This window comes from Tenrec ecaudatus, chromosome 4 (assembly GCF_050624435.1).
Source record: "Tenrec ecaudatus isolate mTenEca1 chromosome 4, mTenEca1.hap1, whole genome shotgun sequence".
NCBI classification, from domain to species: Eukaryota; Metazoa; Chordata; class Mammalia; order Afrosoricida; family Tenrecidae; genus Tenrec; species Tenrec ecaudatus.
The window spans coordinates 623,745-641,649 of record NC_134533.1 but is presented as its reverse complement, the minus strand read 5'-3'; the positions used below and the strand labels follow the sequence as shown (position 1 = coordinate 641,649).

Sequence of the window (17,905 nt, the reverse complement as noted above, 5' to 3'; positions counted from 1 at the left end):
GCCCTGGCCTGCCTGTCCTTTTCTCCGGGGCCTGCGCAGCCAGCTCACGTAAAGCACATCTCACGGCCCTGCTCGGGCTAGACTGATGTGCTGCGGGTCACTGGGGCCTGGCCTCAGTCTCCGCCGACTTTGGACCACTGACGGGGCATGGGCCAGCAGGCTTCCCCTGCCCAAGACACGGACACTGCCTACCCAGTGGGGTCACCCACTGAGTGTGCGCCCCATCCAGTGCAGGTTCCCTTTATCAATAGCCTGCCGGCAGCTGCCCCATGACCTGCAAAGGCGTAGGTTCTCCTGTGATGTCCACAGGGCCGGCCCCAAGATCTCAGGAAAGATGGGGCCAACCCAGGCCCCCGAGTGTTGGTCATCTGACAGTCCCCATGGCACCTGGGCAGAGCTGGCCAGGGGAGGGGAGGGCACCCCAGGTGGCAGGCCTCATGGGGCAGAGTCCTGCTGTGACAGAGCCCAGCATCGGGAGAGGGAATCACAGGTGGTGGTGAGAAGGCCCCACAGGTTCCGTGCAGGTGGCAGTTGTAAGAGTCCTGCTGGGTCATCAGAGAGGGCTGGATGCATCCGTGTCCCCATGGTGGTGTCAGGCCTTTATGGGCACAGGCCTAGGAGCAGAGTGTACCGCCAGCTAAATAAATTGATCCAGCCCCACAGCCATGGGCTGGGGCTCCTGGACACCACGAGGGACAGGGCAGGGTAAGGGTCTAGTAGCCAGGGTGAGCAAGGGCTACTAGACCCTGCCCTTAAGTGGCCACCCAGGAGTCTCCCTCACAGCCTCTAACCTGGCCTTAGCCGCCACCACCAACAGCAGGGACCCTGTGGCCGGGCGATTGTCAAGTGCAAACATGGCCATATCTGGACCTCCAAGGAATGGGCAGCAGGAACCAGAGCCATTGACAGCTGTCACTTTATTCTTGTGGGACCTTCCCACCTGCCCATGGGCCCCAACCACACCTGGGTCCACAAATGCTCCCCGAGAAATGATTCCTGTCCTTGGACGTCCCAGCACCTGTCCTCGCACGATACTGCTGGCTTATCTGGAGGTGCAGCGGGCCTCAGAAGTAGTGTGGACACCAGGGGCCCATTTCCCAATTCACGGCGTCCGGATCAGCCGGTGGGAGAGGAGGGCACCCAAAGATAGGCTGGCACCTGTCCCTAACAGCCAGGTGTTTGGGGACCAAGAGCACACAATCCTCAAAGGCACACACATACACACCCGGGCACACATAGCCCAGGACGGCCTACCTCCCTCCCACCAGCTCTGGGAGCAGACACTTCTGAGACAACAGTTGGGGGCAGAGTGTCTGCAGCTGCTGCTGTGGCCACACAGCTGGCGGGCATGAGAAGGCCAGCGGCTGTCAGTTTGGAGTAGCCTCTTCTGGCTCTGGCAGGTCCTCAGGACCAGGCAGGTCGTCCTCAGGACCGGGCGAGTGTCTGTCCCCATTGCTGGCGGCCATGTCCTTGTCACCCTGTCCCTCCTGCTTCTGTCTTCGGATCTCCTTGTACCGCAGGGTAATGTCTCTGAGAGGGGCAGGGGGCATGTGTCACCAGGACAATCCAGGCACCTTGGGGTGTGTGTGTGTGTGTGTGTGTGTACACAAAGGAGCCCCAGCCCACTAGATGGGCCCCGCCCTGACCCTCACCGCAGAAAGAAGCGCCAGGCTGTCCAGGTGAGCACCAGCACGGAGCCCAGCGTCCAGCACTGGGAGATGTAGAAGGGCAGTGACATCGTGAGTGTGTGCGGGTCGTACTTGACCACGATCAGCAGCTCCGTGACGGTGATGGCTGCCACCAGCCACGCCTGCTGGCCCAGCTTCAGGTGGAACCTCCTGTGGGGGTGGGCAGGTGAGCAGGCGGTCAGCTCCGAGGGCCACCTGAGGGCCCCGGGGCTGTGGCTGGCCCCCACTCACGGGTCATCCATGAAGTCGTAGATCTCGCGCATGGCCACCCCGCCCACGTTGACGAAGAAGACCAGCCGCAGGAGGACCAGGTAGTGCTCAGGCGGCAGCCACAGCACGAACTTCAGGTAGAACGTGTTCAGCTCTGCCAACAGGAACTGGGGGCCACCGGCACAGGCCTCAGGGGAAGGGACAGGCTGAGGGCCAGGTGTTGGGTGGGGAGAGGCTCAGGGAGGGGGCGGGATGGGGCGTGGCCTCACCACCAGCATGATGCCGCACACAGCCAGCCAGCGCCGCAAGCTGGACGCGGGTTTCCACTCGAAGCGGACCCAGCTGTAGGGCGTGAACTGGAAGGCAATTCTCTTCATCTTGCCCCTGGGGGCAGAGGGCACCCATGAGCCCCTCAGTCTCACTCCCAGCCCCCACCCCCGCCACCCGGGCGGCCGTACTTGTAGGTGGGAATGTTCCAGAGGCCCTGCCACTTGTACGTCTTCAGGGACAGCCACTCGAGGGTCTTCATGCCACAGTAGATGCCCAGCCCGTTGCACACAAGCACATCCATGATCCACTGCAGTGGGGTGGTGGGGTCACGAATTGGGGAGGCCCTTGCCATCCACCCCACCGCCCCGCTTGGCGCCAGCACCTACATGGTCCCACCAGCACTCGCTGAAGTTGGGCAGCTGGTGCTCCAGGCTGTATTCAAGGAACTCGAACATGACGCTGATGATCATGCACATCCACCAGTCCCGGATCATCAGTGTCTGCAGGCGGGCAGGCAGGTGTGCTGCTGGCTCCGACCGGCCGCCTACCACAGCCTCATCCCGCCGTTGGCCCCAGGCTCAGACCCTCTGCCATACGCCATCCCCGCCCACTCCTGGGGGGAGGGGGGGAGCTCACCCTACCTTCAAGTACCAGCCGAGGAAATGCGCGGGAACAAAGCCATCCAGCTTGTCCTGGGATCAACAGTACAACTGTCCCGTGTGTACCCTACCCTGCCCCTCTGCCCGCACCCCCTACCGCAGGGTCAGCATCTAGGAAGCCCTGCGGGCACCCCACCTTCCACACGAGGGCAGCTCGCAGCTTCTTACCCAGACATTGTGGAAAGGGTCGGTCTGGTTGTCTGCATCATAGATGAGGCAGTTTCCCCCATAGTCCCTCTCCGGCAGCGGGACGCCCAGCCTGGGGTCGATGTATCTGAGGAACTGCCGGCCATCGTGCACGGTCTGCAAGGCCAGCACCGCCCGTCAGGGGCACCCAGAGGGCTGAGCACGCGCAGTGAGCCCCACGCCTGCGGAGCTCTTGGAGAGCCGGCTGCTCAGACCCCTGGAGGCACCGGCACCGCACTGGCACCCCACTCTCCAAGTGCACAAGTGTAAATGTGTATCTTTCCAAATGGACCACTCCCCAGTCTTCAAACCAGTTCACTGCTGCGGACAGAAACCTTGGGCGAGCCTAGCAGCGGCAGGACAACGAAGACAGGGACAGAGGGTACCAAAGAGGCAGCGCCAAGTCCGGGGAAACCCCCTGCCACCTGATTCTTGGGCTGTGGGGGCTTCAGAATTTGAACTTCACAACAACAAAAAGGCTACATAGCAAATTGGAAAGCCACAGCTAAAATAATGCTTCAAGGGAATTGAATAGGAATGAATGCACCTGACAAGCCAAATCCATGATGAACGTGCACCCCATACGCACACGAACAAATGCAACTGAAAGGAAAACAGCAAAACAAAGCCAGCCGAAGAAGGGGCTAGGCCTCCACCATAGAGATGGCAGGCACATGCCTCCAGGAACAGGGCGCGATGCTAGCCCAGACACCCAGGAGAGGGGACCAGGGCCCAGCCCTTCTCAGGACTAGGATGCACACGCCTACCCACCAGCATAGGTACAAAACCCGAACATGCCGGCCATGACACCAACCACCACTGAAGGGAACCTGCATGTTCTAGAGGGCCAGTGGACAGAGGGAGCGTGTCCGTTTCAGGACCTGGGGGTGGAGGGGACCCTCTGCAAACAAAGACCACCTACCCACATGCAGAAGAACAAATGAGGATCCCTGCCTCCCACCCTACACAACACCCAATGAAAAATGGAAGTTCTTACCAATGGCTTCTTGGATATAACAAAGCAAGAGCAGCAGAAACCAAAACTGACCAATGATATCTCGTACAAATCTAACACCATTGGTTTATTAAAGGAGGTTACATCTATGAAAAAAGTGAAAAGACAACCTCCAGACTGGGAGGAAATGTTGGGGAACCATATGCATCTAGAACTAGTTTGTACCCCATCATCTCAGAAGGCAGCATGTGAGCAAGGACCAGCGGTGCTGAAGGAGGAAGTCCAAGCGGCACTGAAAGCGTCCGCCACAAACAAGGCTCCGGGAATGGCTGGAAGAGCCCTTGAAATGTCTCCACAGCCGATGAAGCCCTGGAGGCCTTACTCGTCATGCCAGCGAGTCTGGAAGGCAGAACTTGGCCTGCTGACTGGAAGAGATCCCTATTTCAACCCCCTCCAGAGAAAGGCGACCCCACAGAAAGCTCACATTATAGAGCACTGTCACTGAGCTCACACACAGCAAAATTCTGCTGAAGGTCATCCAGCAGTGGCTGCAGCAGTGCATTGACAGGGAGCCGCTAAGGTGCAGGCCGGATTCAGAAGAGGACGTAAAACAAGGGATTTCACTGTTCGTGGCAGATGGAGCTTTGAGGGAAGCAAAAAATACCAGGACGCTGTCTACTTCTGTTTTATTTGCTACGCACAGGCATTTGGCTGTGTGGATCACAACAAAGTAGGGACAGCCCCGAGAAGAAGGGAATTCCTTGGACCACTTGACAGGGCGCATGCGGAACATGCATGTGGATCAAGAGGCAGCTGTGTGAACAGAGCAGGGACACCCTTCCTGGTTTAGAATCAGGAAAGGTGTGTGTCAGGGTCGTCTCCTCTCACCATAGTTGTTCAGTCTGTGTGCTGAGCAAACCCGCAGAGCGGCTGGGTTCCATGAAGAGAGGCATCAGGACTGGAGGAAGGCTTGTTCACAACCTGCGAGGTGCACATGACACCACCCTGCTTGCTGGAAGTGAGCTCGATCCAGACCGTCCCTTTGAGGACTGAGATCCACCTGACCGAGCGCCACTGGGTGTATTTAGACTGACTCACAGACGGTCGCCCTTTGTGGGAGCAGAGTCCCTTCCTTCTTCTCCCATCAGCAGCATGAGCCAGCGCGCGCGTGCCCCCACCCACCCCCACCCCCACCCCCACGGGCTCCTTTAACCCAGTGCAGCCACAAGACAAACTGGAAGCAAGAACCACCCCCGTACCCAGCGTCCCCGTCCCACATGTATGCCAAGAAGCAGAGGCAGAGCCCCACACACCCACACACGATGCCCGAGGCAGCGCTGTCCACACTAGTGCAAGGGTGGGCACAACCAAAATGCCCTTACTAGATGGACAGACAGCCACACCATGCTGTCTGTCCAAATAACAGAACCAAACCAGATCACAACCACCCTACAGGACAGTAGGGATGGGGTGCTGTGAGGTCCCGAAGCCGCGAATCCTTAGCAGAGGAAAACCTCATTGTGCTCCTATGCAGTGGTTAGGGGGTTTGAACTGCTGACCGTGTGGTAGGCGGTCCGATGCATAACCAGGCTAGCCACCAGGGCTCCTCATAGGATGGAATCGTGTAGCAAGAAGGAGAAACACATTCCTGAGACATGACCCAGCACGAGCCCCGAGAGCTCGGTGTCGAGGGACAGCAGCAGTAGCGACACAGCCTGTCTGCGCTCACTTCTGTGAAGCAGGACTCAGAAGCCCGAGGGGTGTGTGGTTAGCAGGAGGAGGAAGAGGGTGTTTCTGATAAGGGGCATTCTGAGCTGTGTCCCCCCAATGTGAATCCAGGTGGCTAGGCCATCTACTGTCCCCATTCTGTGGTCTGTACTTCAACACGAACGGTTTATGTTTTGCTGACTAAGCCAAGGCATTTGACAGCGTGGACCATGGTAAACTATGGGTGGCCTGGGAAGACTGGATCGTGCTCATGAGGAACTTGGTAGGCGGATCAAGAGGCCATGGTGCCAACAGAACAAGGGCACGCTGCATGGCTCACAATCGAGAGAGGTGTGCGTCAGGGTCGTCTGCCTGTTTAATCTGCATGCCGAGCAAATCCTCCGAGAAGCTGGACTGCAGAGGAAGAATGGCATCAGGACTGAGGAAGGCTTGTTCACATGACACCACCCTGCTTGCTGAAAGCAAGCACGACTTGAAGCATGTGCTGATGAAGGTCGAGGACAGCAGCCCAATGTAAGGAACACACTGGACCGAGAGGTCACATCCTGCTGGATGGAGAAAAGGCTGATGCTGTCAAGGATTTTGTCTTGCTGGGATCGACAATCCAGAGATCAGAGGACACGCTGCACAAGGTAAATCTGCTGCACAAAACCTCGCTGAAGAACACGGAGGGTTACTTGACGACGCGGGTGCGCCTGACCCAAGTCATGGTCGTCTCCATCGCCTCACGTGCCTGTGAAAGCTGGACACTGACTAAGGAAGACCGAAGAATCGACGTCTGTGAATTGTGACGTTGGAGAAGAATATGGGAAGTACAGTGGGCTGTGTGTGGGAAGAAGTGTGGCCACATGCTCCTTAGAGACAAGGATGGCAATGCTTCATCTCATGTACTTTGTTATCAGAAAAATGCCAGTCTCTAGAAAAATTTACTTGAAGATCATTCATAGACAGTTGCTGCAATACACTGGAAGGGAGCTGCCTGATTCAGAAGAGGGCGTGGAGCGCGGACCAACAGGACTGCCATCAGACGCATCTTTGCTCAGAGCAGGGAATATCAGAAAAATGTTACCCTGTGTTTGACTGGCCGTGCAAAGGTGTTCGACGGGGTGGACCATCCCCACTAGGGCTACCGCAGAGAAGAGCTCGTGTGGAACCTGTGCAAGGAGCTAGAGGCCATCGCGCACACAGACCAAGAGGAGACTCCTCGCTACAGAATCACGAGAGGCAACATCTACCACGCTCGTTCACTGTACACCACGCCAACACCCTGCGAAGCGGAACTGCATGAAGTGCGTGGGCGTGCGGCAGGCACATGACACAGCGTGGCTTGCCAAGAGCTAGCTCTGAGGACTCGAAGCACTTGCCGATTTAAGACCAGAGCCTGCAAGCTGCAGCATGGACGGGAAGCCAACGTAAAGGCAGCAAACGTCCTTGGAGCCGGGTCCGTCGACGGGGTCACGGAAAACAGAATGGGAGCACAGCTGTTGGGGTGCACGGCCCATCGCGGGGGCACGTCTGCTGCACGAGGCCTCTACACTGTGCTCAGGAGTAAGGGTGTCATTTGAGGACTAAGGTGCACTCCAACAGCGGGCTCCTGTCCCCACAGTGGGAACACTCAGCCCACCTTGATGGACTCCAGCCACGCCGCCCCAGTGCCGGTGGGCTGAGTGTGTGCGGCCATGCCCCGGGCCACGTGCCATCCAACGCCCCAACCAGGAAGAGCTGCTTACCTGGAAGAGGATGAAGATGAGAAAGAGCTCGTAGACCACGCTCACGCAGAGCCAGAATCGCCAGTAAGCTACAACGACAAAGCCGACGGGTCCGCGGGGCGGCCACCAGGACCTGACTGCTTCGGGGCTCTGCGGGCAGCGACTGTCGCTGCCCTCACTCATCCCATGGAGCGGTGGCTGCCAGGACCCTCCACGGGCCCCACCTCTGACTTGACTTACAAGCTGCCTCACGTACTTTCTACCCGGAGGCAGGCAGGAGTCACACGTACACAGGACTAGGGGCCCACTTTAGGGAGCGTAGGTCCCCCTGTGCCCAGCCTGAAGGGAGTGAAAGCTCAGGGGCCCAGGCTGGATGGGGTGGGGCCCTAGGGGTGGAGTCAGGGAGGTGAGGTTGGGGAGGGGGTGGGATCTGGGCGCCTAAGCAGCACCTTTTGCTCTCCCAGAGGCCTGTCCCTAGGTGTCTGAAAATCTGCCACAGCTGTGCTGTGGGGTGGGGGGGGGGCCTGCAGGAGGGAGCCCCGAGCAGAACTCGAGTGCACAGTCCCAGGGACAAGCAGCCACAGGTGGTGCTTGGGGTCCCTCATCTGCTGTCAGACAGGGGCCGGCAGCGGGCGGGAGGAGGGGTCCGATGGCAGCTTACCTGGGTGGGGTCTGGAAAAGGGCCCGTCTTTGGCCTGTGTGACTCCAAAGCACAGGAAGACCAGGATGCTGGCCACAATCCCTCTGCAAACACAACAGACCCCTCAGTCTACTGGGTCCACACTGAGCCGATAGGACACGCATGTCGGGGGTAAGCGATGGCCTGGCAGTCCCCTGGCAGGTCTGGCTCAGCCACAGGGAGACCCCAGGGTCAGAGGAGTGAGTGTGGCCAGTTGCTCTTGCCAAGGCCTGCAGGCGGCCAACGTCACCAGCCCCCACAGAACACCCATGCCTCCCATCCAGACTGCATGGAGGGTCCCACCCCCAGGCCCCACCCACCTGGATCTGGAGACCCCACCCAGCACCCTCTGAGGAAGACACACTGAAGGGACCATCCCTCAGCCCAGCACAGCCAGTCCCGGGAACCCTCCGCGGGGCTCTTGGGTCTCGGGAGACGTGCCCAGCTGGCCCTCCAGGTGGCCAGCACCAAGGCCGGCCAGCCGGCTACCTTCTGTCCTTCTGGGACTCACGCTTCTGGGCTGCTCAGCCACAAGTGCTGCCTGCTCGGTCGCTGGCTCTGGTCACCCTCTCCCCGCCCGCCAATGTTCTGGGAGGCCATGCACAGCTCCTCAGGCCACGAGCCTCTCAGGGAAGCATTGCTGCCAGCAGCCAGTGTGCCCGGGGGTCACATGCGCCCACCTGGGGCTTGCTCTAGACACCCAGTGGAGCAGACAGGATGTTAGGAGCCCAGGTGAGGCAGTGGTTGTGTGTTGGCCAGTGGTTCAAGCCCATCAGCTGCTCTGTCCGGGGACCATGTGGCCCTGTGCCTCTGTAGAGCTCATGGGCTGGCAAACCCTATGGGGCAGTTCTGCCTTGCCCCTCTGGTCGCCATGAGCCAGGATTGACCCCCGCAGGCGGCTTGGGTGAGGTTCTACTATGAGGGAGTCGAGGGTCGCTGAGTCAGGGTGTGGACACAGCTGCCATTCAGGTTGCTTTAACTCCCCACTCCCCTCCCTGCAGGCCCCCCTCAGGTCTCCCCACCTCCCCTTTAACTCCTGTGTCCATCCCTTACGGCACCAGGGCCCACCCCAGGTGCATCCAGTGTGTTTCCTACCCAGCCCCCAGGCGCTCACTGCTGCTGGGGGGCAGGGCCAGGGAGTGCATCCAGCAACTGCCTGTTGTACCCTTTTGTCAACATTCCCTGGGGACCACCTGCTTGGACAGGAACCCAGACAAGCTGCCCACACGCACAATGAGCCCTGGCCCCTCCCCACCCACCACCTTAACTGTCTAGCTCCAGTACCGGTCACTGTGGCTATGGCTTCAGAACCAGCGTGTGCCCTTGAGGCAGGGGGTCTTAGAGTGGCAGTCCCCTCTGAGGAAAGGCAGGTGATGTGAACACTTGGGGACAGTTGGCTGCACCACACACACACACACACACACACACACACAGCCAGGGGACAGCCCTCGTGGGACCGGGTCTGCATTGGAACAGAGAGGCTCCTTTGGCCCCAGGTCTAAGGATACCATGAGTTTGCAGCTCCCTGCTGGACCCCCTGGCTCTACGCAACAGCACAGCAGGTCCCCTAAGCTCTCCGATGGCTGTCCCTCACTAGCCCACAACATCCTCAGCACCGCCGATGCCGCGCCACCACCACCAGCTGATGAAGCCCAGGAAGCGCTCACTCACCTGGGCCAGGAAACTTGGAAGACAGCTACCTGGCCCACTGCCTGAGAGAGGCCCTATCTGTACCCACCCCACAGACAGGTGACCCGACAGAAGGCGCAGATTATAGAACGGTACCGTGGACGTAATGTGCAAGTGAGATGACGCCCTGAGAGGCAGTCCGTTCAGAAGGGGATGCAGACAAGGGACATCCAAGCTGATGTCAGATGGATCTTTGTTGACTCATGTCTTATTGACGATGTCAAGGAATTTGTGTGGATCAGAAAGAGCTATGGATCATCTTGAGAAGAATGGGAATCTAGGACACTTCATTGTGCTCACGAGGGACTTGTACATGGCTCGAGAAGCAGTTGTGCAAACAGAACATGGGAATATTGCATAGAGAGGTGTGTGTCAGGTTGCATAATCATGGTACTCATTCAATCTGTAATTTAAAGCAAAAACCAGGAAAGCTGGATTCCATGAAGGAAAATGCGGCATCAGGATTGGAGCAGGCTTAGTAACAACCTGCACTATGCAGATGATACAACCTGGCTTCCTCAAAGTGATGAAGATCGAGGATGGCAGCCTTCAGAATGGATTACAACTCAATGTGAAGAAAGCCAGAACCCTCACACCTGGCCAGTCAGAAGCATCAGGGCAGACAGACAAGACCGAAGTCGTCAAGGTCTCATCTTGCTGGGATCCACAATTACTGCTCACGGAAGCAGAGCCTGGGCATAGTGGAGGAAAGAGAGACTATCCTGTCAGAAGAAGCATGTCCAGACCATTTCTCATGCCAAACTGTAACCAACTGTAACTTCCCACTAAATCCCACATTTGTGAGCGTGGTCTGTGAGCGCAGGGGGGCAGGGCATGTCAGAATTCGCAGGAGGGTTTGGAAGGTGACCTCTGTCCCACAGGACTCAGTCCTGGGTGCTGACGGTGACTCTCAGCACCCCCTTTGAAGTTTGAGGTCAGACATCACGTAAGGGCAGGGTATCTTCTAATGTGGGCATGAACAGATAAACCACACGACAGACTGAAGCAGCAGCAGCAGCTCAGGCAGGCACAGGCCCGGCCCTGTGGAAGCTGAGGGATCGATTGAGAAGTCCCTGGGGTGGCAGTGGGCGTTGGCCTGTCCCCTGTGGAAGCTGAGGGAGTGGCTGAATGGTCCCTGGGGTGGCAGTGGGTGCTGGCCTGTCCCCTGCGGAAAGCACCCAAGAGTGGTGCCTGCAGCATCCTTCCCTTGGTGCATCTCCTCCTGAAGCTGTTGACTTTGCTAAAAAAACAGAAACGCACCGGCAGAGCTGGCGATGTGGCTCACTGTCCTCGGCCAATTCCGACAGGGTGGCAGCGGGGAGCTACCCTGGGGTTCCGAGGCTGTTGGTCTTTATGGGAGCAGGACGCCTCGTCTTTCTCCCAAGGTGGTTTGTGGGCTCCCACTGCCGACCGTGAGGCGACAGCGCAGCATGTGACCCCACGCCCCCAGGTTAGTAGGGCTGTCAACAGTGACCAACAGCGGAGAGACAGAGCTGCACGAGTCCGGTGAGAGAAGAATGGCCGTGAGGTGAGGACCGCCCTGAATTAACACCTGCCTGCACCTCGCCTGGGCACACCTCTGGTGAAATAGCCCCAGCCAGGGGGCCGCCGGCCTCTGGAAGAAAGCTCAGCTCACAAGGGGCGGGGGGAGGTGGTGGGGTGTGTGCTGGACCCACGCACAGTAAGACCACGCTTTGGAGGGCTATGCCGGGGTGCTGGGCTCCAGCAGTTCCCGGTCCGGCTCGGCGCTGTCCGAGAGCCGTTTCTGTAGGACAGGAAGCGGGGCTGTCTCAGTGCACAGACAGCACTGAGTGGGACTTGGGACACTGACGATACTCCCGCGGCTTATTAGCCATCTGTCACTGTGCAAGGTGCCTCGTGCAGACGTGCTGCCATCAGGAGTTTTTAAAGTTATGTGTACTTGGACTCCAAGTCTCTTTGCAGGTGATGTTTTGTAAATATCTTCATCTGGCCATTCCCTTATAGCACTGTTCGCAGCACGACTCTCAGGGCTGAGCCAGGGTGGCGTTGACAAAGCGACCAGAGCCTGAGGTATCCTGGGTTTTCAGAGGGACGACGATCTTGCTTGTTGCATTTAGATCTTGGTGGCTGCCAGGTGCCGGGGAGTCTGTCCCAGCCCTTAAGGACCCGGTCCAGCGCCATGCTCACCACTGTCCTTTACGTGTCTGAGCCCAGGGCTGCAGCCACCATGTCCCCATCTCGTGAGGGCCTTCCTCTTCTGCACGGCCTCCACTTCACCACGAACGATGTCCTTCTCCAGGGGCGGGGCTCTGTTGACCCTGCATCCGCAGTGTGAGACCAAGCCTGGCCGTCCATGCTGGCAGGTGAGATGCTGGCCGCTTAGCTCCCGGTGCCCCAGCGACGTGCAGCAAAGGGACTGCCTGGGCGTGGCATGACCCCGGCCACGGAGGGCATTTTTGGACTGTGGTGTGAACTGTGCATAGACCAGGTTTGGTTTTTGTAACAAAAGCCCTTGCTCCTTGACTTACTGTGTTTGGGTCACTGTCAGGTCTGTGTCTCACGGCCTCGGGTGGCCAGGTCATCTCGCTCACCGTGTCCTCGCAGCGAGGCTTCACGAGGCTCATGGAAAATGAGCCAACATCCTGTCACTCCCTTCCCCAGGCTCTTTGAGAAGCTCCTCCCAGGTCCTGACAGGGTTTCCAGCACCACAAACGCTGGGCTTCAGAGGGCGCCTCACCCAGCAGCCTAGACACAGCACCATCAGCAGCCCACGGAGCACGGAGACCAGCGAATCCAGCAGCTGTCCCACGTGGGCAGCACGGGGCAGCCAGGCAGGCACCGGGGGCACCTCCCTAGGCAGGCGGTGGGTCCCAGACCCAGGGCAGCATGCTTCTCAGCACCCACCGACCAGTCACAGGACAGTCAGTGTCAGAACAAGTTCCCACAAGCTGACTTTAGAGCAGAGCCAAAGGACCCCCGTGAAGGGCCTGTCAGCACTCGGCACTGAGGGCTCCCGGCTCCTGGGCAGCCACGCTCAGCATGGACACCCTGAGAAGCAAGAGTGACCTTAGGGTGGTCTTTGCTACCTCCTCATGGGCACACAGGAGTCCTAACAGAATAAAGACCCGCCCACCTCCAGGACATGCGGGGACACAGACGCAAGGGCTGTGTGTGCAGGGGGGGCATCTGGGCCTCTGGAGGGAGCTAGAGATGCACTAGGCACGTGCTAGAGGGGCACAGAGACATGTATGGGGGACACATTGAGCAGGGCTTCTGGGGGGGCAGCAGGAGGCAGGGAGGGGGCTTGGACCCGGGGCTCCCACTTGCACAGGGATAACAAGCCTGAGTTCAGGCACAATGGAGCCTCGTACAAGCTAGGAAAGCACTTAGGGTCCCCACACAGCCCTCCCAGAAAGTGCCCTTGAGAATGCGGCACCCCGTCCCTGGGCGGGACCACTGCCAGATGATGGGGCCACGGAGCACTGGCCCTCAGGAGGGCCTAGGGGAGAGGTCCCTCCCACAGACATCCTATTATAGCACACTGCACACTGCTGGTTGGGGGCAACCAGCTGGCCTGGCTTTAGGGTCAAACTTCACCCCCGGCCAGGGCCCAGCCAGCACAAGGCCCACACAGTTGGGGTGCTTCTCAAGGTGTCCCCCATCTCTGGGGAAGTGTAGACAGACAAGGTGTGGAGAAGGCCAAGCGCCTCTGCAAAAATCCTCTAGGCAAACAAGCAGCAGGCCAGCTTGTGCAGTTTCCCAGCAGGCCACAGGCTCAGGCTCCCCAGGGAGATGCCACAGGGGCCCAGCCAGAACAATGCTGTGCAACAACAGGGGACCCCAGCGGAGGACAGCAAGCCAGCCCAATGTTCCACGCCCACCTCCAGACTCCAACGCCCCTCCAGCTCCCCGTGCCTGTGCTCCGACATCGAGGCAGACACACAGTCAGGAGGACGGAAAGGGAAAGGAGGAAGGGGAGAGGGGAGGTGGCACCCTGTGCCCCAGGGACACGCAGGGAGGCCAGGTGGAGTGGGGTGGCAGGACACTCTGGGCTGCACTGTGCCGGTTCACAGCAGAGGGTGGCTACCCCTGCAGAGCCGAAGGATGGGGCCAGGCCGGCCCAGTGCCCACACGGGACTCCAGCTATGCCAACACCCCGTGGGAGCCATGCAAACAGAATGGGCAGACCCTGGCCGGGGCTGGAGTTTGACTGCCCAGCGTGCAACTGTCTTCAAGCTGGCAGAGCCACAGGGGCCTCCACCACCGGGCACACCTCGGGAGGCCCCCAGGTAGGCATGGAGCGCCCGCCCTGCCCCCGGGTCTGGTTGGCGCAGTCACCTCTTGGTGTTGTAGGCCGTGTCCTGTGGGGTCTCCTCCAGCAGGGTCACATAGCCGAGGGCACAGGTGAGGATGAACAGCACGGTCAGGGTGTGGGCTTGCCTGCAACGCAACACAGCAGGGCACGTCAGGGTGGCGTGGCCAGGACCTCCAGCCCAGCGGCAAGTGCGAACCAGCTCTCCCAGCATCGCATCCGGATGCCCAGGGTCCTCACCACTCTCACCCACAGACACAAAACACTCGGGTGATTCAGCCTTGCTCGGACACCCCCAGGAAATCAGGCCTGTGGGAGGCAGTGGTCCCTGGCTGCCCACTTCCTTCACGCCGCTTGAGAGCACAGCAGATGGGTCCTGAGTGACTTGGTCCCAGGGTCCCCTGGGAGACACCGTCCCCACCCTGAATCCCACCTCCTTGTCCTAACACACCAGCCAGAAAGATGAAGCCCTTACCCTCAATTCTGCATAGTCACGTGACCCTGGAGAAGGCCGGCCTCTCCCAACCTGAGAACCCCACGGGCGCCTCAAACCCATGTCCACGAGCAGCAATTGCTTGGATCCGTGGCTACCTACATTCACTCTGGTTATTTTTTCTAACAGTTGTAATTAAAATTATCAGGCCTGCAGAATGCATTCTAAACCTGAGCACAGGAAGTCGGTGAGGGCTAGGTCACCCTCTGGGCAGCGTTGATCACCTGCCCCAACAACACTGGATGCTCCTCCTGGACGGGGGTGGGGCAGGAGGGAGGTGATCCACAGCCCCCAAACTCACCAGCCATCCCAGGGCAGGGGTCCGTCTCTCTCTCAGGAAAGCCAACACCATCCAGAAGACTCACCAGGGCACAAGGCCACCAGCAAGAGGTCTCCTGACCCATCAAACACAGGTAAGTCCTGCCACAGTCAAGGGGCTCTGAACTGGGGCTGGCACCCTCATGCCTGTGTGCAAATCTCACGGGATGGGGCTCCTTAGGGGAGGGCTCCAGCCCTGCACCCAGCACCCTCGGCAGGCCCCTCTGTGCCCCAGGCCCCCAGTAGGGAAGGAGGGAAGAGCACAGCAGAGGGCAGGCCCACCTCCAGCACCAGCACCTTGAGGGCCAGCCCTTCCCCTAGCCTGGTTGGCCCACCTGAGGGGCCCTCTGTCCAGCAAGGCTCAAGATGCACCTTGCCTCCTCCACTTCCCCAGCCAGCTACAGCCAGGTGTACCTCCCCTCCCTCTAGCTCTCAGCTCCAGGGAAGAAAGCTCAGTGACTCTTGACACCTGTTGCCCCATATAGTACACAGCAGTGAAGTTAGTAGGAAATGAGGAAAGCGCTTGCTAGGGCAGAGGGACCAACTCAAGGTCACAGGGTCATCAGGCAGAGCTGCTCAGGGACCCCAGCAGGGAGGGCTGGTTCCCCTACAGTGAAGCCAGAGCATGGACTCTGAGCCTTGACGAGCTGCTGTCCCTGCCCCACACCCCCGCCCCAAATAAGAAGAGTCTGGAGATGTCCAGGAGGAGGAGCTGGCCCCAAGCAGCAAACCAAGAGACCAGTGGGTCTTTATTCCACAAATGCTCTGTAAACACCAAGAGCGATTCTTGACCCTTCTTATCACTAGTCTCCATGAGAGGGTGTCCTGCCCGGGTGTCCATGGAACTGAGATAGGGGCCCACCAGTCCTAGGCAGGGAGCCTCCCTCCAGGGGGCTTTCCTGGCCAGCCCACTCAAGATGGGGGGTGGGGAGAATCTCCCCACCACCACTAGTTTTCCTGAAATGGACACAGGGGACAGGAGCCCGGGAGCCCCCAGACAGGAGAAGCCCAGTCTAGCTGGGCACCAGGCTGTGCCGGGTGGGTGCAGGACGGGCCTACTGTGGTCCAGAGCAATACACTGCTTCAAGTGCCCGTCGCCCTAGGGACCCTTTTGCTCGGACTCAGCGGGGACTCAGGAATGTAAGGCCACCCGGTCCTGGGATCCCCAGCTCGGCCTGGTTGGGGCTCAGCGGGGACCTGGGGCCATGAAGTCAGCTCAGCCCTAGGACCCACGGCTCGGCCTGGGTCGGGCTTGCGGGGACCCCGGACCTTGCGGTCACCCTGCCCTGGGGACACCCAGTTCGCGTGGTCACCGCCGCCCTTACCAGAAGAAGGTGTTGGTGCCGTCGTCATAGACCTCGGACTCGGTGCTCCGGCGGCCCGGCCCGGCGCGCTCCCCCGCTGCTAGCCCGGGGCCTGGGCCCTCGGGAGGCTTCTCCAGCGAGGCCTTGCCCGTGGACACGGGGGACCCCGGCCGCAAGCCCCCAGCGCCCCTGCGTTCGCCCCTCCGCATGGTGCCCTGGTCTCGAGCCACTGTACCCGGTGGCCTGACCCCACGCACGCCGGGTCACCGGCGGGAGAACGCGACGGCGCGGTGAGCGCCGGGAAAGGGTCTTGGCGCTCGCGCGGCGGGGTCTCTGGAGAGCCCAGGCAGTGGACGGTGAGGAAAGGGTGGGCGGTGCATTGTGGGCTTTGTAGTCCGCGGGTCGGTGACCGTGCGCGGCAGCGCCAGGACCGCGGGGCATGCTGGCTCTCGTAGTCTTTGACGTCATGGGCCGGTGCAAGGCATTCTGGGAAAGATGCTTCTGGTTGCTAAGTAACGGGAGCCCGCCAGCCAGGTCCACGTGGTGTACTGGCCAAGCGGAGGGTGGAGCTCGCTCTCGGGCCGACCCTAGCCCCTAGTCCGAGCTCTGTGGACGCACTGTCCTCTTTCGCGTGCTCCCCTAGGGCTGAAGCAGACCGGAGTGGGCGCCACTCCCTTCTCCCTTTGCAGGTGCTTGCCATCCCTCTGTGCTGCGCAGACGCACCAGGGGCTTCAGCAGGCCCCCGCGACCCCACAGGGGTCGTCCTGTGGGCAGTGCGGCGGTTTTGTGGGAGGATCACGCGAGATTGGGGCCTGAGACAGTAGGCAACGGCCTCACAGATCTGGGTTGACGCGATTCTCAGAGATCCACTTTGGGAAGCGGTCTGGCAGTTCCTAAAATGGTTAAACCCACAAATGGATTATATGACCCACTAGGTTCTCTCCCAGGTCGCGTAGTTAGGTGCCTTGGAGTTGGTTCGACTCAGCGACCCTATGTATAGTAGCAGGAGCACGTCGGAAGCGCCCTGGGACGTGTGCCTCTTGGCTGCCTTGTTGATAGTCAAGGGGAAACAGCCCGCAGTGGTCGTCCACAGAGACGGATCAGCACCGTGTGGCATGCGCACACGGTGCAATATTACTCGTCCCGGTGCATGCTGACATAACGCTGAATGAAAGAAGCCAGGTACTTGCCATCCCACTGCCACGGACTCAGAGTGACCTGTGACAAAGCTGAAGTGCTCCACAGGGTTTCCATGACCACACGGAAACAGGCTGCTCATTTCTCTACCACTGTTGGAACCATTCATCTTTGGTACAGCTGCCCATGATTAGCCCTCTGTGTCCTGGCTGGGAATCAGTCCTGGTTTCTGTCTGAAGTGATGAAAATGTTCTAAAATTGGATTAGGAATTGGTCTGCTAATCACAAGGTAGGCAGTTCGAACCCATCAGCTGCTCTGAAGAACAAAGGTAAGACTATGCGCCCACGGAGATTATCATTCTCCCCTTATGCAAAAACTATCCACAAAATCCTTGCTAATAGAACTCAGTCAAATATTAAGAACATAACACATCATAATCAAGTGGGATTTATACCAGGTATGCAAGGATGGTTCAACATTAGGAAAATAACCACTCCAGTCCACAATCTAAATAAAACGAAAGAACTATGTGACCACATAAATTGATGCAGAAAAGATATTTGACAAATCCAGCATCCACTTCAG

General features: G+C 59.3%; 1 protein-coding gene across 2 annotated transcripts; it reads right to left on the bottom strand.

Annotated features, from left to right (window-relative positions):
* Nucleotides 1-899: 899 nt before the first annotated feature.
* On the bottom strand, nt 900-16,545 carry PTDSS2 (phosphatidylserine synthase 2). 2 transcript variants are annotated; one of them, XM_075545123.1, is made up of 12 exons: nt 16,204-16,545; nt 14,094-14,195; nt 8,067-8,149; nt 7,427-7,494; nt 2,996-3,130; nt 2,810-2,860; nt 2,555-2,668; nt 2,357-2,475; nt 2,168-2,282; nt 1,920-2,086; nt 1,653-1,838; nt 900-1,530 (listed from the first exon to the last, which is right to left on the bottom strand). In XM_075545123.1, the coding sequence occupies exons 1-12, from the start codon at nt 16,389-16,391 to the stop codon at nt 1,368-1,370; spliced, it is 1,491 nt and encodes a 496-aa protein (XP_075401238.1). In that variant the 5' UTR covers nt 16,392-16,545; the 3' UTR covers nt 900-1,367. The 2 variants fall into 2 exon arrangements, with proteins under 2 accessions (XP_075401238.1, XP_075401239.1); XM_075545124.1 differs by having other exon boundaries at nt 1,920-2,065.
* Nucleotides 16,546-17,905: the final 1,360 nt, after the last annotated feature.

What these genes read in the sequence shown, in the direction of transcription:
- PTDSS2 (XM_075545123.1), bottom strand. Translation starts at nt 16,391, where the DNA reads ATGCGGAGGGGCGAACGCAGGGGCGCTGGGGGCTTGCGGCCGGGGTCC. An exon ending in TCCTCGGCTGGTACTTGAAG is followed by an intron (nt 2,669 to 2,809) that starts GTAGGGTGAGCT and finishes GCCCGCCTGCAG; the next exon opens with ACACTGATGATCCGGGACTG. An exon ending in TACGACTTCATGGATGACCC is followed by an intron (nt 1,839 to 1,919) that starts GTGAGTGGGGGC and finishes CCACCCCCACAG; the next exon opens with GAGGTTCCACCTGAAGCTGG.